This window comes from Lolium perenne, chromosome 3, assembly GCF_019359855.2.
Source record: "Lolium perenne isolate Kyuss_39 chromosome 3, Kyuss_2.0, whole genome shotgun sequence".
Taxonomy (NCBI): Eukaryota; Viridiplantae; Streptophyta; class Magnoliopsida; order Poales; family Poaceae; genus Lolium; species Lolium perenne.
In genome coordinates this window covers 187359117-187380659 of record NC_067246.2, presented here as the reverse complement: position 1 = coordinate 187380659, position 21543 = coordinate 187359117, and the positions used below count along the sequence as shown (strand labels likewise).

General features: G+C 44.1%; 2 protein-coding genes across 2 annotated transcripts; both read right to left on the bottom strand.

The window, feature by feature from the left end:
* Positions 1–11223: 11223 nt before the first annotated feature.
* On the bottom strand, positions 11224–13693 carry LOC127342868 (bidirectional sugar transporter SWEET6b). Its single transcript, XM_051368887.2, has 5 exons — positions 13528–13693; positions 13175–13391; positions 12903–13064; positions 11746–11865; positions 11224–11664 (listed from the first exon to the last, which is right to left on the bottom strand). Exons 1-5 carry the CDS (start codon positions 13605–13607, stop codon positions 11497–11499), a joined length of 747 nt encoding a protein of 248 aa, XP_051224847.1. The 5' UTR covers positions 13608–13693; the 3' UTR covers positions 11224–11496.
* Positions 13694–15505: 1812 nt separating this feature from the next.
* Positions 15506–21157, bottom strand: LOC127342867 (uncharacterized). Its single transcript, XM_051368886.2, has 7 exons — positions 20874–21157; positions 20599–20779; positions 20093–20216; positions 19355–19707; positions 16688–17576; positions 16084–16277; positions 15506–16010 (listed from the first exon to the last, which is right to left on the bottom strand). Exons 1-7 carry the CDS (start codon positions 21155–21157, stop codon positions 15924–15926), a joined length of 2112 nt encoding a protein of 703 aa, XP_051224846.2. The 3' UTR covers positions 15506–15923.
* Positions 21158–21543: the final 386 nt, after the last annotated feature.

Sequence of the window (21543 nt, the reverse complement as noted above, 5' to 3'; positions counted from 1 at the left end):
AATGATAACGGCAAATCAGTAAGAGACATCATAGAACGAACCATATCTAAGAGAGTTCGATTACGACGTTCGGACACACCGTTTCGTTGAGGTGTTCCCGGCGGTGTCAATTGTGAAAGTATTCCGCATTTCTTTAAATGCATGCCAAACTCATAACTCAGATATTCACCTCCACGATCAGATCGTAGAAATTTGATCTTCTTGTTACGTTGATTTTCTACTTCACTTTGGAATTCCTTAAACTTCTCAAAAGTTTCGGATTTATGTTTCATGAAATAGATATACCCATATCTACTCAGATCATCTGTGAAGGTTAGAACATAACGATAACCACCGCGCGATGCTACGCTCATTGGTCCACACACATTGGTATGTATGATTTCCAATAAGTCGCAGCTCGCTCCATCATACCATAAAATGGAGTCTTTGTCATTTTTCCCATTAGACATGCTTCGCATCTATCAAGTGACTCAAAGTCAAGTGATTCAAGTAATCCATCAGTATGGAGTTTCTTCATGCGTTTCACTCCAATATGACCAAGACGACAGTGCCACATATAAGTAGAATTATCATTCAATTTAATTCGCTTAGCATCAATGTTATGTATATGCGTATCACTACTATCGAGATCTAACAGAAATAAGCCATTCTTTTGTGGTGCTCGACCATAAAAGATATTATTCATAAAAATAGAACAACCATTATTCTCAGACTTGAATGAATAACCGTCTTGCATTAAACAAGATCCAGATATAATGTTCATGCTCAACGCGGGTACAAAATAACAATTATTTAGGCTTAAAACTAATCCCGAAGGTAGATGTAGAGGAAGTGTGCCGACAGCGATCACATCGACTTTGGATCCATTTCCAACGCGCATCGTCACTTCATCTTTCAGTAGTCTTCGTTTATTCTTTAGTTCCTGTTTCGAGTTACAAATATGAGCAACCGAACCAGTATCAAATACCCAGGTACTAGAACGAGAACCAGTGAGATAAACATCTATAACATGTATATCAGATATACCTTCTTTCTTCTTCTTGACAAGGCCGATCTTCAGATCAGCCAGATACTTGGAGCAATTACACTTCCAGTGTCCCTTCTCCTTGCAGTAATAGCACTCAGCATCAGGCTTAGGGCCGTTCTTAGGTTTCATAGGAGGCGTGGCAGCTTTCTTGCCACCCTTCTTGAATTTTCCCTTAGACTTGCCCTGTTTCTTGAAACTGGTGGTCTTGTTGACCATCAACACTTGGTGCTCTTTCTTGATCTCAATCTCAGCAGCTTTTAGCATGCCAAAGAGTTCAGGTAACTCCTTGTTCATGTTCTGCATATTGTAGTTCATCACAAAGTTCTTGTAACTTGGTGGCAGTGATTGAAGGACACGATTAATCCCCAGTCTGTTAGGAATCACTATTCCCAAGTCACTGAGTTTCTTCGCATGCCCGGTCATGGCGAGCATGTGCTCACTAACGGAGCTGCCTTCTTCCATCATGCAGCTGAAGAATTGTTTCGATGCTTCATAGCATTCCACGGCCGCATGAGTCTCAAAAATAGCTTTCAGCTCTTTCATCAACTCATGAGGATCGTGGTGCTCAAAACGTTTTTGAAGATCGGATTCCAGACTGCACAGGATGTCACACTGAACTTGAGAGTACCAAATTTTCCGAGTCTCGTAAACAGCTTTTACTTCATCGGTTTCAGTTTCTGCAGGAGGGTCACCTAGCGGTGCATCAAGCACATATTGCAGATTTCTGCCAGAGAGGAAGATCCTCACATGACGGAACCAGTCGGTGAAGTTGCTACCGTTGCTCTTAAGTTTCTCTTTCTCTAGGAACTGATTAAAATTGATTGGGGACGCCATCTCTACAACATATATTTGCAAAAGTTTAGACTAAGTTTATGACAAATTGAGTTCAAATTTTAATTCAACATAATTAAAAATCTAGGTGAACTCCCACTCAAAACAATATCCCTCGCATTGTCTTAGTGATCACACGAACCAAATCCACCGCACCTATGTCCGATCATCACGAGACAAGGTGTGATTTCAATGGCGAACACTCAAAGTGTTCATCATATCAACCATATGATTCATGCTCTACCTTTCGGTATCACGTGTTCCGAGACCATGTCTGTACATGCTAGGCTCGTCAAGGCCACCTTAGTATCCGCATGTGCAAAACTGTCTTGCACCCGTTGTATGCACTTGTTGATTCTATCACACCCGATCATCACGAGATGCTTTGAAACGACAAGTCTTGGCAACGGTGCTACTAAGGATGAACACTTTATTATCTTGAGATTTTAGTGAGGGATCATCTTATAATGCTACCGTCGCGATCTAAGCAAAATAAGATGCATAAAAGGATTAACATCACATGCAGTTCATATGTGATATGATATGGCCCTTTATGTCTTTGCGCCTTTGATCTTCATCTCCAAAGCACGGACATGATCTCCATCATCTTCGGGCATGATCTCCATCATCGTCGGCGTAGCGTCAAGGTCAATGGCGCCGTCTTCATGATTGTCCTCCATGTAGCAACTATTACAACTACTTTGAAATACTACTCAACATGAAATTTAAAGACAACCATAAGGCTCCTGCCGGTTGCCACAATACAATAATGATCATCTCATACATATTCATCATCACATTATGGCCATATCACATCACCAAACCCTGCAAAAACAAGTTAGACGACTCTAATTTGGTTTGCATATTTTACGTGGTTTAGGGTTTTCGAAAGAGATCTAATCTACCTACGAACATGAACCACAACGTTGATACTAATGTTTTCAATAGAAGAGTAAATTGAATCTTCACTATAGTAGGAGAGACAGACACCCGCAAAGCCTCTTATGCAATACAAGTTGCATGTCGAACGAGGAACAAGTCTCATGAACGCGGTCATGTAAAGTTAGTCCGAGCCGCTTCATCCCACTATGCCACAAAGATGCAAAGTACTCAAACTAAAGATAACAAGAGCATCAACGCCCACAAAACCATTGTGTTCTACTCGTGCAACCATCTATGCATAGACACGGCTCTGATACCACTGTAGGATAACGTTGCAAAGAAAACAAAAAAAAATTCCTACCGCGAACACGCAATCCAAGCCAAGATGCAATCTAGAAGACGGTAGCAACGAGGGGGTATCGAGTCTCACCCTTGAAGAGATTCCAAAGCCTACAAGAGGAGGCTCTTGTTGCTGCGGTAGACGTTCACTTGCCGCTTGCAAAAGCGCGTAGAAGATCTTGATCACGATCGGTTCCGGCGCCACGAACGGGCAGCACCTCCGTACTCGGTCACACGTTCGGTTGTTGATGAAGACGACGTCCACCTCCCGTTCCAGCGGGCAGCGGAAGTAGTAGCTCCTCTTGAATCCGACAGCACGACGGCGTGGTGTCGGTGGCGGTGGAGAACTCCGGCGGAGCTTCGCTAAAGCTACGCGGGAGATATGGAGGAGAGGGGGGTGGCTAGGGTTTGGGAGGGGGTGGCCGGCCTCAAGGGGGTGCGGCCAACTTGTGGCTTTGGTGTGGCCGGCCCCCTCCCCTATGCCCCTCATTATATAGGTGGAACCCCAAGTGTTGGTATCCAAGTCTTCGAATAAGACCCGAACCAAAAACCTTCCATATGGAGGGGAAACCTAGCCAAGCTAGGACTCCCACTAAAGGTGGGAGTTCCACCTCCCCATATGGGGGTGGCCGGCTCCCCTAAGGGGAGTCCACTTGGGACTCCTCCCCCACTAGGGTTGGCCGGCCATGGAGGTGGAGTCCCATGTGGACTCCACCTTCCTTGGTGGTTTCTTCCGGACTTTTCTAGAACCTTCTAGAACCTTCCATAGAACCTTCCGCGACATTTTAATTCACATAAATGACATCCTATATATGAATCTTATTCTCCGGACCATTCCGGAACTCCTCGTGATGTCCGGGATCTCATCCGGGACTCCGAACAAATATTCGAACTCCATTCCATATTCAAGTACTACCATTTCAACATCCAACTTTAAGTGTGTCACCCTACGGTTCGTGAACTATGCGGACATGGTTGAGTACTCACTCCGACCAATAACCAATAGCGGGATCTGGAGATCCATAATGGCTCCCACATATTCAACGATGACTTTAGTGATCGAATGAACCATTCACATACAATACCAATTCCCTTTGTCACGCGATATTTTACTTGTCCGAGGTTTGATCTTCGGTATCACTCTATACCTTGTTCAACCTCGTCTCCTGACAAGTACTCTTTACTCGTACCGTGGTATGTGGTCTCTTATGAACTCATTCATATGCTTGCAAGACATTAGACGACATTCCACCGAGAGGGCCCAGAGTATATCTATCCGTCATCGGGATGGACAAATCCCACTGTTGATCCATATGCCTCAACTCATACTTTCCGGATACTTAATCCCACCTTTATAGCCACCCATTTACGCAGTGGTGTTTGGTGTAATCAAAGTACCTTTCCGGTATAAGTGATTTACATGATCTCATGGTCATAAGGACTAGGTAACTATGTATCGAAAGCTTATAGCAAATAACTTAATGACGAGATCTTATGCTACGCTTAATTGGGTGTGTCCATTACATCATTCATATAATGATATAACCTTGTTATTAATAACATCCAATGTTCATGATTATGAAACTAATCATCCATTAATCAACAAGCTAGTTTAAGAGGCATACTAGGGACTTCTTGTTGTCTACATATCACACATGTACTAATGTTTCGGTTAATACAATTATAGCATGATATATAAACATTTATCATAAACATAAAGATATAAATGATAACCATTTTATTATTGCCTCTAGGGCATATCTCCTTCAATTATTCTCATCATCAAATATAGGAGGCATATTGTAATCATAATCAAATTTATCCTCCATAACAGGCGGCACCAAAAGACCACTATCATTATAATCATCATAAATAGGAGGCAAAGTATCATCAAAGTAAATTTTCTCCTCAATGCTTGGGGGACTAAAAAGATCATGCTCATCGAAGCCAGCTTCCCCAAGCTTAGAATTTTCCATATCATTAGCAACAATGGTGTTCAAAGTGTTCATACTAATATGTTCCATGGTTTTTTAATTTTCGCATCAAACCATCCATGTCTTAATTCAGGAAATAGAATAAAAAGCTCCATGTTGCTTTCCATTATGCCAAACTAGTGTAAAACAAGAAACAAAAAGATGCAATTGCAGGATCTAAAGGAAATAGCTTCGAGCACTTACAATGGCGCCGGAAAATAGCTTAGTAGCCGAGATCCGGAGTGTGAGTACCTTTTACCTTTCCTCCCCGGCAACGGCGCCAGAAAATACTTGATGTTGTCCAGGACTGGCGCGTAGTTGACGAGGGAGGAAAGCTTGTTCCTTCAGGTCCCCGGCAACGGCGCCAGAAAATATGCTTGATGTCTACTCACGCTTCTTTTCCTCAGAGATGTTGTTGGGCCTCCAAGAGCAGAGGTTTGTAGAACAGCAGCAAGTTTTCCCTTTAAGTGGATCACCCAAGGTTTATCGAACTCAGGGAGGAAGAGGTCAAAGATATCCCTCTCAAGCAACCCTGCAACCACAAAGCAAGAAGTCTCTTGTGTCCCCAACACACCTAATACACTTGTCAGATGTATAGGTGCACTAGTTCGGCGAAGAGATAGTGAAATACAGGTGGTATGAATGAATATGAGCAGTAGTAACGGCACCAGAAAATAGCTTGCTGCTACAACTGGCGTGTGGTTGATGGTGGTAATATTGCAGGCAGTACAGATGCAGTAGAACAGTAAACAAGCGATGATTGCAGTATTTGGGAACCAGGCCTAGGGATCATACGTTCATTAGTGGACACTCTCAACATTGATCACATAACAGAATAAATAGATATATGCTCTACTCTACACTCTCTTGTTGGATGATGAACACCACTAATTATGTAGGGCTACAAGAACCCTCAATGCCGGAGTTAACAAGCTCCACAATATTCGATATTCATATTTAAATAACCTTAGAGTGCATGATAGATCAACACAACTATACCAAGTACTAACATAGCATGCACACTGTCACCTTCATACTATGAAAGGAGGAATAGATCACATCAATACCATCATAGTAATAGTTAACTTCATAATCTACAAGAGATCATAATCATAAACTACGCCAAGTACTACATGATGCACACACTGTCACCATTACATCATGAAGGAGGAATAGAGTACTTTAATAACATCACTAGAGTAGCACATAGATTAATAGTGATACAAAACACATTGTAATCATAAAGGGATATAAATAAGCACTTCACTATGCTATTCATAACAGTGAATAAGTATTCTGTGAAATATAACCTAAGAGACCCACACGGTGCACACACTGTCACCTTTACACACGTGGGACAAGGAGTCTCCGGAGATCACATAAGTAAAATCCACTTGAATAGCATAACGACATCTAGATTACAAGCTCATCATATGAATCTCAATCATGTAAAGCAGCTCATGAGATTATTGTATTGAAGTACATAGGGAGAGAGATTAACACATAGCTACCGGTACAACCCTTAGCCTCGATGGAGAACTACTCCCTCCTCATGGGAGACAGCAGCGGTGATGAAGATGGCGGTGGTGTCGATGGAGATGCCTTCCGGGGGCACTTCCCCGTCCCGGCGGCGTGCCGGAACAGAGACTCCTGTCCCCCAGATCTTGGCTTCGCGATGGCGGCGGTTCTGGAAGGTTTCTCATACCGTGGCTTTTTCCGTCTCGAAGATTTAGGTCAGGGACCTTTAAATAGGCGAAGAGGCGGAGTCGGAGGGCTGACGAGGCGACGACACAGTAGGAGGGCGCGGCCCACCCCCTACCCGCGCCAGCCTGGTGTGTGGGGCCCCCAGGGCTCCCCTCTGGTGGCTCTCGGATGTTCTGGAAGCTTCGTCCAATTCTAAGACTCTGGGCGTTGATTTCGTCCAATTCCGAGAATATTTCCTTACTAGGATTTCTGAAACCAAAAACAGCAGAAAACAGGAACTGTCACTTCGACATCTCGTCAATAGGTTAGTTCCGGAAAACGCATAAAAATGATATAAAGTGTGAACAAAACATGTAGGTATTGTCATAAAACAAGCATGGAACATCAGAAATTATAGATATGTCGGAGACGTATCAGCGGGCCCGCGACTAGGGTAGGTGTGGGGCCCACAGGCGCCCCACCGACCCGAATCCTCCGCCTATTTATACATCTTCTTGGGAAAACCCTGGATATACAAGTCTCCACCCACGAAAAGTTCCGTAGCTCCGCCGCCGTCGCAGACAAGATTCGGGGGACATAAGTCTCTGTTCCGGCACCCTGCCGGGACGGGGAATCGCCCCCGGAGCCATCTCCATCGACTCCACCGCCATCTCCAACGCCGTTGCTGACTACTATGATGAGGAGTGAGTAGTTCTGCCCCGGGGCCGAGGGTCTACTGGTAGCTATGTGGTTTATCTCTCTCTCCCATGGTGTGATCTTTATGTGACCATGAGCTTTGTAATCTAGATGTCGTTATGCTATTCAAGTGAATTTTACTTATGTAATCTCCGGAAACTCCTTGTCCCACGTGTGTAAAGGTGGAGTGTGTGCACCCTGTGGGTCTCTTAGGCTATATTTAACAGGATACGTGTTCACTGAATTATGATTTGAGTTGGATGTCTTTATGAAATTGTGGTTTGTTAGTACCGCCTATGAATGCTCAAAGTGCAGCGCGGGGTGTTCATTAGTACTTGAAAATACATTTTTAAGATTTACTTTTGCAGGCCTACCCAGTGGATTAGTGTTTGTTATCCAGCCGGAGAGTCTTTCAGAGTAACATAGTGAACTGCTTATATTTATATTCCTTTATGTTATCATTCTTGAGAGTGACCACTAGTGAAAGTATGATCCCTAGGCCTTGCTTCCAAACATTGAATCATTGTTTATTTACTGTTTTACTGCATGTTTACTTGCTGCCATATTTATTTCAGATTGTTATTACCACACATATTCATCCATATCACTTGCATTTTACTATCTCTTCGTCGAACTAGTGCACCTATACATCTGACAAGTGTATTGGGTGTATTGGGGACACAAGAGACTTCTTGTATCTTAATTGCAGGGTTGTTTGAGAAGGATATCTTTGACCTCTACCTTCCTGAGTTCGATAAACCTTAGGTGATCCACTTAAGGGAAACTTGTTGTTCTACAAACCTCTGCACTTGGAGGCCCAACACTGTCTACAAGAATAGAAGCATGCATAGACATCAATTCTCTCTTTTTCTAGCCTCTAAACCTAGGATGTCACACAGAGGAATGGCTGAATCGGCCGTTTCCACTCAGCCTACTCCGTTCTCAACTCTAGATATGCAACCTTTGCAGGTGGGGTAAATGAGGTTGTTCTACCCACTCTCCCCTCTTGTAATCAACACAACTATGCTTTGAATCAAATTAAGTTGTACATGAAAAAGATATGTATCGATGATATGAATCCATTCTGACAATCGGTTTCGAGTTTCGTCAGCCGTAAATCGTAAATTTCATGTTTCAAGTTTCGATAAAATTTTGTCCAATTCATCGCACACGCTCAAGCATTTGAAATTTCCTTGATGAGTAGGTTCACTTTACCATTCCGCATAGCTCTTGTGTTGTATGTTTTTTGTTTCTGTGGATGTACACAGATAGATAAATGACTCGCTAGTATAATGTAATTGTGCAGATGAGTGAGTTCATTTTGGTGTACGCTTCCTGATTATATTGTTCATCGGTCCACTATCGACATGATGGTATTTTCGCAGAGTAAGCTTCGTGAACGGTGACAGGGTGAATGGCGTTGTCTTGTGCCTGACTTCGTGAGTGGCGACGTGGTGAATGGTGCCATTTTGTGCACGGCTTCGTGAATGGTGATATGGTGAACAACACCATATTGCCCAGCTTCGTAAACGGTGACATCTTGCCTGACTTCGTGGTTGGCGATGTGGTCATGGTAGGCGAGAGGTGGTAACCCATGGTGGTAGCCACCCTCATTAGCGGAGGTGTCATGCTGTTATTTCCGCGTGCTGTCGTGATATGTCGATGTGGACCATGACAACATGGTGTTATTTCATTGTGCCATCATGGACAATGGCGTCATGCTGTTATTTTTGCGCGCCGTCGTGACATGTCGGGTGGACATCAGTGGCATGGTGGTGCCAGCTTCATGGACATCGACATGGCGATAGTTGTGGTAGGTGAGAGGTGAAAGATAAGATCACCATGTGGTATTTCGGCGTGCCTCGTGGCATGCTGACATGGACGGCGACATCATGGTGGTGTCCGGCTTCGTGGACTATGACATGTTGATGCTTGTGATGGGTGTTGTGATGGTTTGTCGGTGTGAACAGGGGTGCATGGTGGTATCCGACTTCATGGATGGCGACGTGGTGATGCTTGCGATGGATGCAGTCGTGGCTTGCGGCATCAACGGTGATGTCATGATGATGTCTAGCTTCGTAAACAGCAACATGGTGATACTTGTGATGTGTGGGGTAAGGTCACCATGATGCCAAAAGGATGAGGCTAAGAAAAGCGTGTGAGCAACCAAACAAAGTGGTACTTGAATACCACTAGATAGATGTAGCCGAGGCTAGCAAACGAAATGCCAAAATTGGTTCGAACCTGTTTTGAACGGGCAACGAAACAACGAGACTGTCCACAGGAAAACCCAAAATGGAGGCAGGATACAAAACACGCCCTTGGAGACGCCGGCGTGCGGTTTTGGCTGGCCGATGGCATCGTCGACTTTTTTGATTGAGAATCTAGAAAGATAAGGATATGGGCCTTAATCCTTTTTCTCTGTTAGTTTGGACTTTTGGCCAATCAGAGGGTAAAATTGAATTTTCCTAAATAAATTTGGTTTATCATACTTAGCCACTGAAATTACCATCGGTTCATTAGGTTCTGGTGACTTTGGTTATGATTCTAGTTAGCCCGGTTTTGGTTTTGTATGCCCATCCCTTATCTTGACATTCAGAGGACACTAGATTATGGTAGAACCCTGACCCGTTTTGCTAGTTGAAATCATAGGTTCGGGAAAAAGTTCAGAGTATGCGGAGGACAGTATAATGCTGTCAGCCGTTGGTGTACTAGCAAATTTTTAGTAGCAAATTTTTATTAAGTGACTAAGTTTGGAATGTACAAATGTAGCTAGGGCCACATGTAGGCCTTGTTTTGAAAGAAAAAAAAATAGAGTATTACAAAATTCTGAAAAAGAATCCAACATGTTGGCAATGATGTATTCTAGCAAAGTGCAAAATCTCCAATAAAAATACTTTATTTTCTAGGCCACACAAAAATAATAAAGTCTGAATTTTTTTTAATGTTTACTACATCAGATCCATACTTTTGACATTTTTGCACAGCTAAAATATATGGTATTTCCAGTTGAGATTTGGCATTTGTAGAATGCATCATTGCCTATATCTAGAGTTTTTCTGATTTTTTTGAAACTTTCAAATGTTATTTTCAATTTTTCTAAAAAAAAAATACATGTAGCCCAGGCTATAAACGCCACACTCCACTAAGTTGGCCCATATTGTTTCCTATATAGGTACTTGGAAGGATATTCAAAATCAATACAAACTGATAGTTAGGGTGTGTGTGTGTATTTTAATGCATATATAGACGTTGCGAGTTATGTATGCCGATGTATGTCTTTGTGCTTATTGTCGAGTGTATATATGTTTGAATAACACTTCTGAAAGTACGGGAACCCTTCAATTCTCAGTTTGTGCCTCACAGACCTCGACTGAGGCAAGTCCATGAGAAGATAATACTTTGCATGATCACCTCACTCGACTTCGATTTTCTAGTGCTTGTTATTTATTCTAATGGGTGGTTATTTTTTATATGTGTGGAGACAAAGGGGATATGAGGGAGTAGACCGTCGAAAACATCCCCTTCCCGAAAACTGGCGGAAACCACAGTTTTTGGTCAGATTCGAAGCAGTAGACAGTCGAAGGAGTATAATATTTTCCCAAACCGCAGAGCCGCTTGTGGCAAGGATCGAGGCAGCAGGTGTCAGCCAAAACCTGCCAACGTCCGAGCAAAGAATTAAGAAGTCCGTGTCTCCTTTCCAGGGAGCTCGCTGTGTCGAAACAAAGGTTACAAAAAGACCGCGATTTAGAATCAACAAAGCCATCACCATCAGGTAAGAGCAATACAGGATTCAGAGAAGTAGCAACCGAGTGGTGTCATTATCTGGGATAACTCAGCTTATAATTGGTTCAGAATTTGCATTACGATCGACGACAATGTGGTTCACGAAACGAAAGGCACACACTCGGGACCCTAGCTAGCACAAAAGACGCTTTATATATCAAACAATCCGGAATCAACTGCTCAAAATCTAAGGCTAAAATCTCGATCGCCGCCGCCGGCCGGATACATTAGACCACTTGGCGGCGGCGGGCTTGCCGCAGCTGCTGCAAGCCAAGCTTCTTATCTCTCGACGGAGACGGTGACGTTGCCGCCGCCGACGGTGTTGGTGTTGCCGACGGTGGGCATCTCGACGTTCTTCCCATTGTTCTTCTTGGGGGTCGACCCGCAGTAGCAGGCATAGAGGACGAGCTGGGCGAGGCCGAAGAGGGCACCGAGGCCATTGGGGATCTGCATGCACGGGACGTTAGTTAGAAGACAGCAGCTTGATCGATCGATAGTAAGGCGAGCTGAGCTGGGTCTTGTACTTACCGTAATGTAGAGGTCGAACTTGATGAGCGCATAGGCCGTCCAGCAGCAGCCGTTGCAGAAGTTGACCAGCGACAGTAAGAAGGGCATGTACTCGGTACTCTTGGTCTTGATCACCTTACCCTGCAAGAAGTAAGGAAGATTGCAATGCTCGTGGTTAATTAGCAGCAAAAAAAATTCATCAGTTTCATCATCACATTACTAGCACATCATATTGGCAAAGAAAGGAAGGATCACAAAAGGCAAAGATAATAACAGATGAGCTGAAATCCCCTACGCACGGCACATACGTTCGTGATGAGCTGGATCACAAGTTTTTGTTTGATTTGTGAACCCGCTTCTTTCGGATCCATCCGTCGAACCCAACAGCAAACACACGAGAGTTTGGCCGCACAGGCAACAGAAAGTTTGGTTGGCTATACGGTATGCAGCTACAGATCCATACGCAGACGACGACACGAAGCCAATTTGAGGTAGAAACAGACCATACATGCCTTTCTGACCCAACATGTACAAAAGGCAAACATCCTGACTTTTGTATGGGAACATGGGTGCAGTTTTTACATGGAAATGGGTTTTGTTCCAAAACTGGGAAATGCTCTTCCAGGAGAAGAAACAGGAAAGGTGCTAATGGTGCAAAATGATGAAACACGAGCCCTGAACAATTTGCAAGATACAGAACTGATCTCTAGACACTGCAACAAGTTAAAAGTTGAAAGATCATCGTGACTGGCCGGTAGTTACATGTATATATATGGTACAAAACAGCAAAAACCTGATGCCTAATTTGGTGTTTGATCGGCACAAGTTGCACAGCAGGATCCACCTGCAATTAACTGCAAAAGGCTGTAAATGGCAGTTGGTTCCACCAAATCTTTTCAGATCCCAGCTGTGCTTAACCCAAAACTTAACCTTCCCACACAAGCACAAACAAGATCTAAAATAGCATCTGGCTACTGACAGACAGGTGGGCCTAACAGCAGATCCATGCAGATTATAGCTGGCTAACCAGGTTTCCTTATCCTAAACCCACCGCACGTCCAAACAGTACAGGTGCTGCAATAAACAGCGCCGCCAGAACAACAGCCGGATCGAGGAAATAAGGCGTGTGCGCGCGATGGCTGGATCCGAAATTAATGTATGTGGCCGGGTATACTTACCATGACGGTGAGGGGGGAGGCGTACATCATGGTGCCGAAGATGATGCAGAGGATGCCGACGATCATGGAGCGCCTCTCGTGGGTGTGGGCGGCGAGGAGCACGGAGAGCACCACGATCACCATGAACACCGCCTCACCGGCGAGGACGTAGAGCACCCTCAGCTGCACGCACGAACGTACGCCATGGGGTTAATTAGGCGGATCTGATTCAGAACCGAAAAATCACACCAGAGGAAGGAAGAGGAAATGGGGGCCGGATTTAGGGAACGTACGCGCTTCTTGGTGGGCGCGTAGATGAAGAAGATCATGAGGTAGATGGCCTCGACGACGAGGCCGACGCCGTTGATGGTGACGACGAGGATGCTGTTGGGGTGGACGATGGGGAGCCCGTAGAAGACCCAGAGCATGCAGTTGAGCAGCGTCGCCAGGTAGGGGTCCGCCTTGAACTCCTCCACATCCTTCTTCTTGTAGATCTTCCAGAACGTCGGCCTGCAACCAGCGAAGAAAACCAAAGCGGCGGCGGCGGCGGCCACTTGTCAGATGCAAACCCTGGGCTAGCTACCTTCCGTATCTGGACTACACAATCAAGCGGGCGGGCGGACGAGGAGAGAGGCCGGGTGCTTACACAGGGGAGAGGAAGAGGCCGAAGGAGATGACGTTGCCGATGATGCCAACGATGTTGCGGGCGGCGTCGGCGGAAACCATCTTTGCGAGCTCTGAGGGTGGAGGAGTTGGGAATGGAGAGAAGAATGGTTATGATTTGGGGCGATCCAGACGGAGAGAGGGCGAGCTTATATAGGGGCGCGCCCCAAGTTATCCGGCCGATCGACTTGGGTTAAGGGGTAAAGTGGTTAGATTCGTAGAGCTGGTCTTACTATACCCTTCGTTCTTATCCTATCCCTCCACATCGCCGTAAGAAGGGAAATTCCGATCGACTCATGCACCGCCGCTTTTGCTTCAAGAAAAGATCAACCTAGCTCACACCTGCGCACGGAAGTAACTATACTTCTAACTAACATTCCTTCTATACACCCAAAAATATCACATCCTACCACTCCCCTTCTTCGTGTACGGAAGCAACCATATTTCAAACTAACATCCTATAATAAACGAAAAAGAAACCAAATCTAGAAATATATCTACAGCCTATTTTTCGGTACATCCATAAATAACAAAATATTTTCAAAAGTAAAGACCATATATGATTCATTTTACATGGATTTTCAGATATTTTCATGATTTTCCAATTAATTAATATACCAGTAAAATATCTTACTTGAATTTTATTTTAGAGATTATGTGAATCTATTAAAAACAAATCAAATTACATCATCTCTAACAAGCACAAACAACAAATACCAATGATGAATCAAAAATTACATCATCGACCATTGAAGCCACTATCTCTAGCTAGTTCCACATTTTGCGTCTCGGCGTTCCTCCTAGCCTCCGATGAGAACATGGCAAGTTACTAAACACGCACAAACTAAGCTAACCTCAAACGCTTTGAAGAATGATTTGAGCCGCCAACCTAATGGGTGAGAACATATACACTTAAACACTTTGTGACCGCACCCCTACATCTCATTTTCACTGTAATGTTGGTGATGAAATTTGGGAGCATAAAAAATAACACCAGTGACTAAACCAAACTTGAGCGAACCACTGCTTTTGACACTCTGTTGGATGACAAACCACCAGATCTTGAGCCAACGACCGTGTCACCCTGACACCATAAGTTTCTCGGCGCCGTTGCATTGGTCACGATGACTACTCCTGCACTAGGATAGGGACTTGAGACTTCCACGCCACCAGAGGATACTCAACTATCTGAACTACTATAACACGACAACTAACATACATTCCGCACGGTCGACAAGTCATGCTCGTACCGTCGTACGTACCTGTCTGTCCATACCAGCCTTCAAACTCAGAGCAACGACCTCCATCACGATGTTTCCCATCCCTCTGTGCGTGGCCATTTCAGTGGCTTTCGCTGCCGTTATAGCTTGAACATCAACAGGGCTTAACAAATGATCGACCTTGCCAGTCCCTGATCGAAAACAACGTCAGGTACCACTGCACCCCACGTCCCCAGCCTCCCGAACAAACAGCAAAGGAGCACTCGTTGTTTACCTTCAGCACAATGGGAACGAAGTTAAACCTTTTTATCAATCATCTTAAGAACCCAACTCTTCATGTGTCATACAAAAGAGGTTGGAGATGGAAATTACATGAGAAAAGTCAAGGGTTTAACAGTCAGGTCGAGAGCCATCTTGAAGTACTCTCTAGTACAGAACTAGGACATAGGACTGTACCATGGCTTTGCGGCAATGAAGACGAGTCTTAATGATCATGTTTTACGAGTACAAGCGATCATCCAATGCAATCGGCATTGTTGCCAACGCCGTTAAGTAATCACATGCAACTCGCATGAAGCCATGAAGAGTCCATGCAAGATGCCACAGATCATTTGTTTCCTCAACAGGAAGACATAACTGCAATTCTGTTGCCAACGCCCTGGAATGGCATTCTAGAGATTTAATTAAGCTGGCACAGGCATTATGGTATTTAGATGTTTCAAACACTCAAATTCCATGCAATGAAGGCAAGCAGATTACAAGTTTCAGGGCTCAAAAAATTGTCAGAGGTTAACAGTATAAGGTGCTGGATACCAGATGACAACAATACTAAGCTACTAAATTCCCGAGGAATACCGTATGTCCAACTAAGCAGGGTAGAGGAGATGAAGGCGCAATGACCTCCAGGTTTCTTTAACCACCATAACAGGAGCAACCAATGAATTGTCCTCACAGGGAGATTCCGGTGTGATAATGCCCTGAACAGTTCTCCAAATCACAATTCCTTTTGTTTTCCTCTAATCATTCCCACCCCAAACATGTGTGTACAGTGCTGTTTAAGCACAAATGTTTACATCGATCTGGTAGTCTGATTGAATCTCTTACATGCCTACACTGGCTCGATCTGAATTTCCCAACAAACCAATACAGTTGTCACTTGTCAGCTCTTCTCGGCTTGATGTATCCTCAGCTTTTTGGAAGGAGGCGACATGAAAAGCTTTCTAACAGATGTAACAGGATCATCGTCCTGAAATTATACAAACCAACTGTGAGGTAATGATTCAAAGGAAACAAGACATTATTCAACAAAAGAACACTACCTCGTTGAGGAGGCTGAGCTGAGCCTCCACTTGTGGATCTCCATCAGTCCTTTTATCCTGAGCAAGTAACGCCAAAAGAGTCAGCCTCCATCCAGGTAAGGCATCACCAACGTCAGGGGATGTCCAAGGGCAGAACGTCCGGTGCTGCTTGATAGGATCAAACTCATTCATTCTGTCATACAGGCCTTCTTTTCCTGTTATTTGAAAGATGGGAGCAATGAATAAGACAAACTATGTGTAATTGTGTATGCCGTCTTCAATGCAAGATCCCAATAAACTAGTAATAAATAAGTAATTTCATCTCCACTAGAGAGGCCAAAAGCTAAGCACTGTTATCGTAGATCAGTGTGGTAACCATTCTGTTAAGCAGCCATTCCTGCTTAAGGAGTCATCAATATGCTGATTGCCGTTAGAAGTTCCCAGCTCTTAGAACAAGTTATACTCCTACTTAGTGTTTCCCCTACTATTTCATTCCCTTCAACTTTTTGATTAAGTACTTCTTTGTACCCTTATATCCCTTCAGCAGCGCATAGAATACTTAGCAATCAAACTACTGTTAATCATGTTACAGTTTAAGCAAAAGAAACATTAATGAATTCCTTACCTGATGGTTGTACACATTTTTCTGAGTTGATAGAGGATTTTGTGATTGCGCCAACTTCAACTGCCTTGGAACTATTTGTGTGAGTCTGTATCAAGTTCTGGTCATCATTGGCAGCTTCTTCTCTAGTATCGCTTCTTGCAGCACCTGATTCTGGTTCTTCATTTAAGACTTCTTCCATATTGGTACCCTTATTTGTATCTGAATGTGAAGACCCTTCATTGTGCTCAGTGCTTACTTCCATGTTTGCAATATCCTTTTCAGGATTATTAACTTCATGGTCATGATGAAGCTCGTCCATGCTTCTTTTGCGTTTCATCGGCCCTGAAGAATGCAAAGCAACAGGAACCATTTGGCTGTCATTTCCAGATGAAAATGATTTCCCACGGGAGTTCAAGTCAGCTTTCAAGTGCCGACTGACAACAGGAAATGAAACTCTTGGCCGGAAACTCTGTCTAGTAGGTGGAGGACCGCCAGCAATTGTGAAATTAAAGCCAACATTTGCAGACTTTGAAGGTTCTGCTCCACTGGCATGCCCATTAGTTTGCTCATCTTGTATATTGGAATCTGATACAAGCTTAAAGAGTTGAAGAGGTCGTTCTACAAGTGAAAAACGCCACAAGGCAACACAGGCTCCACAAAACTGACAATCTAAAACAACGGATGATGGATCATAATGTTGATCTCCCTGATTAGCATCTGCAATTGCTGAAGAACCATCAACTTCCTTGCGTGAGTAAATTACAACCCGATTTTCCAGTGTGTTGTTTATTTGTTCTGGCTGGGCCAATATAGATGTAGAATTTGCATCCATGTGAGATTCGGTTGCACAATCAACAGCATAGTGAAGTAGGCGTGGTTCCCAGCCACATAAGCTTATTATCTTCAGTGCCTGCTAGCAACTTATGCATTAAGTTCAACCACACAGACTTAAATATTTAATGCAAAAGCACATGTGAAAATGTAAAGTGGAACTACATAATAATACTTAACAGCAACTCAACGGTCCAAAATAATCAAAGCAATTTGATACCTAGCCAAGTACAAGGATATATTGTCAATAGAGGCCAGGCAGATCAGATTGTAACAAGAATATTTAAGTTACTTAAACATGTAAGTTGGGACCTGAAAATTTGTTCTAGTTGATTTTATCAAGACCACACAAAGGATTTTCAGTATTACATGACAACACTTCCGGGTATAGATTTTCATCAACAAAGGAATATCTATGTCTTGCTAATAGCAATGAAAGGATCAAGAAAAAAGAAGGGACACCGAGAATTTTTCTTCCTTTTTCAAGTAAACTGTTTTTTTAACCCTCTAGTTTGCTATTCGTGAGGAAAAAAAAAATCGCCCCATTTTACGGAAATTCTTTCCACTTACTCCATTTAGAGAAACTTGTGCCATGGTTTTTTAAGGCATCCGCCTTAGGACGCTTAGGCGATAGAGCACCCCCAAGCGCCTTAGGTGTTTGCCCGCTTTAGGTTCCCTTTAGGCGCTTAGGTGGTCGCTTACGCGGTAGGGCACCCCCAGCGCTTTAGGGCGCCTAAACGCCTTAAAAACCATGACTTGTGCCAAATTTTACCCTTTTAAGATTTGACAGCATTCTGTCAGGTGCAACCTGGCCATCAGGGGTACGTGGGTGTTGCATCTACGTGACTTACATCAAGTAGCATTGCCACAGCAAAGTAGGATGGAAATGAAGAGGTGTAGCGTGTAGGTAACAGCCTGGCCTACCGCTACCCATGCTTCGACAAAAGGAACACATGATCGTACTTGGCCGAAGCCTGCAGTTGCCAAGCCTAGCCAGGGACCAAGCAATGAATGGGAAGAAGAAAAAAAGAGAAATGGCATGCCCCCATGGCTAGCTAGCTGCTGAGGACTGCGCAAGTAGTGTGTTCACTTGGCTGGTGTCGATCTCCTTGAAGCTACATAACTTTGTGCTTCTTAGCTGGTGATCGACCTGGTGTCTCTTGCAGCTGCCGCGACTCTTTCCTTCGTCCCAGGATATAAATATCCAGCCACCAGCCTTCTTGCGTACAAGGTCTCGCCGACAGGCCATGGAAGATGGTACATTACTAGATTTGCATCTGGTTAGTCAAAAGATGTTCTATTGCCAAGGTTCATGTTCCATTGGTTCCTTCTTTCTTGTGTGTTTTGTTATATGTGCATACATCATCTTTGTGCTCACCAATTAATGTGCATAGGTTGGTTTCATTTAGAGATAGTGAGTGCTGAACTCTAGGACAAAATATGTCTCCATGTGGCATGCCACATAGTCCTGACGATCAGGTCTAACTTGACAGAACACTTGGGAGATTCTGCTAAATAGGGGAATTGGTGCCCTGAATGGTAAACTATAGGGTAAAAATGGAATTCACTTCCATTTTTTTCTGAGAAAGAGATGTATCATTTTAGTACAATATGCAACAGGCGATTAAGCACGAATTGTTGAATATTCTATCCAGTGAAGCCAAATAAATGGCTAAGCAGAATTTATCCAGTTACATAGGTGGCACCAAGATATCAGATCTTAATAACATTATAAAAAAAACAATAAGAAACGTATGCTGAATAGTAATGAATATAAGATTTGGCAAATATAAACCTCAAAGAGATGCAAACTCCACAAAGAGATGAGGAGTAATAATGTGTAGGTCAGAGTCTGACCTGGTAATATATGCCAGCATCTTGAAAAGTGCCATCTAGATCCTTAATAGTTAAGTCTTCAGTAAGCATAAATCCCCCTTTAAGGGCAACTGATGAAGATAAAGGCTCCAAGAGGAACTGTTCTAGCTGTGGACTCTTCTTCTTCATGCTTCCCAGAGAAGAGCATGAAATTCTTGGAAGTGCTGAAAGCCGTAGCAGAGACGAGAAGCACTCGTAGTAATTCTCAACTAAAACAGGAGGAGGTGTAGGTGGAAATAATGCAAGTGATTCATCGCATATGTTGTCAATCCATGGGCAGAGTAGTTTATGTCCATTGTCCAGCTTCAAGCTGAAAACAGCAGCAGCCTTTTCAACTGCAGGAAAGATGGATTTCAATGTATGAAAATAAAAATAGATGGAGTGCTCAAATCAAGGAAGTGCACGTAAGCAAGTCTTTCACAGATAGAAATGGAACAGGAGCAATGGTAATCCAAAAAATCAGCATTGCTTGAATCTTCAAATACCAAATTGATCAACATTAAGTCCACATAGAAGTGTATGTGCATGCTCCGGTTCATATTAATTGACTCTAATATGGATGTATCTGGACATATTTAGTTCTAGATACATCCATATTGAAGTCAATTAATATGAATCGGAGGGAGTAATTGTTTCTAATGAGAGAAGAACAAGAGAATTGCCTTATTTAGCCATAGCTTGAGATGAGGCCCAGTGGTAAAACAAAAATAGTGCACTCACCTTGCTGTGGTGTCCATGATGAAGGAGAGGAGAACAGGAGCCGTGCCCCACATGCCTCACACGTTATAATGTCCGGTTCAATATTGGTCCACCCTCTTCTAGCACAATTTACAGGACTAACAGCCTGAAAGGGGTAACCAGCTATCAGCGAAAAAATGAGATGCTTCAGCTAAAATGTTGAACCAAACAACTAGAGTCCCTTCATATTCTCTGAGTGAAGAAAAATGCGTAAGCGAACCGAGTGCCCCTAAAATTGGAAGATAATATGCAGGCATCCCCATAATCAAGACAATTTATACTATAGTGAAGAAATTACGGAAGCTTCAGCCATATTTCTAACTGGTCTATCAAGAGAAATCACGGGAAACACCCCTTTAGGTCTAGAAGTTTCCACTAAATTAACCATCAATCCGTTAGGTAGTGTGCGAAACCATGTTAATTACGAGTACGAGGTTTCCTAGAGCGGTACGCAGTGCAAGCAACATGAAGGGTGAAACTGCGTGTACCTTGGGCTTCGCGAACCAGGTCATGGCCTTGAACGAAGCGAGCCTCCGCACAAGGTCGCGGCGGTCCCACGGGCGGCACGGCGGAGGAGGTGACAACGCAGACATGGCGGCCATCTGGGGCGGGAGCCGCGACCCCCGCACCACCGCGAACCTCCTCCCGGCATCCGCCGCCCTCCACGAGCTGCCACACCAGATCAGATCAAACCCAGTTCAACAATCACAGAAAGGGGCTGACTCGCGCACTCCAGAGAATAAGCAGGGAGGCTGGAGCTAACCTGGGAGTGGAGGAGGAGGAGGGTTTGGAGCCTGGGCTGGGGTTAGGCTTGGGCTTGGGGAAGTGGTAAAGCTTGTCCATGGCCTTCTTGAGGCGCCGCTCGGAGTCGGCGCCTATGTCTCCGCCGTCGCCGCCGCCGCTGCCGCCGGCGGCCATCTGGGTGGCGCGTGAAGGGGGATCGGTGGAGATGGCAACGCGATGCGTGAGCCGCTGACAGGCTGCCGCTACTGCGGGGCGTCCAGACTTGCTGCCGGCTGTGTTGTTTCGCCTGGGATTGGGCTTCATGGTGGGAGTGGGCCGGGTCGGCCCATCGGGTCCCTGGCCCGACCCAGAAAAAGTCATTGGGTCAGCCGGGTTGGCCTCGTACGAAAATTGGGAAGTCAGTAAAGTCGTATCATTTGGAGCTGGTAATTCATTTTGGATTCTACACTGTGATCATTATTTCATTTAAAAAATACAGTAAAATGACGCCATGGGTAAACACAATTCAAAACTGAGATCTATCATTTGCGTTTCTCTATGAAAACCATTTATAAATTCAATATTAAATTCTGCCGTCATTTGCAATTCCTGTAGCAACCAAACAAGTGTCTATTTCTGGAATTACAATGTAAATGAATATTCATTTCAAAATGCTACAAACAAAATGAAAGTCTGGCTTCCAAACGACT

Excerpts from the sequence above, each read along its gene's own strand:
- LOC127342868 (XM_051368887.2), bottom strand. The coding sequence starts at position 13,607 with ATGGTTTCCGCCGACGCCGCCCGCAACATCGTTGGCATCATCGGCAAC. Across the intron at positions 13,392-13,527 it reads GGCCTCTTCCTCTCCCCTGT|GCCGACGTTCTGGAAGATCT; the intron begins GTAAGCACCCGG and ends CGCTGGTTGCAG. Across the intron at positions 11,665-11,745 it reads AGTTCGACCTCTACATTACG|ATCCCCAATGGCCTCGGTGC; the intron begins GTAAGTACAAGA and ends CCGTGCATGCAG.
- LOC127342867 (XM_051368886.2), bottom strand. The coding sequence starts at position 21,157 with ATGAAGCCCAATCCCAGGCGAAACAACACAGCCGGCAGCAAGTCTGGA. Across the intron at positions 20,217-20,598 it reads CCTGGTTCGCGAAGCCCAAG|GCTGTTAGTCCTGTAAATTG; the intron begins GTACACGCAGTT and ends TACCCCTTTCAG. Across the intron at positions 16,011-16,083 it reads AGCTCAGCCTCCTCAACGAG|GACGATGATCCTGTTACATC; the intron begins GTAGTGTTCTTT and ends GTATAATTTCAG.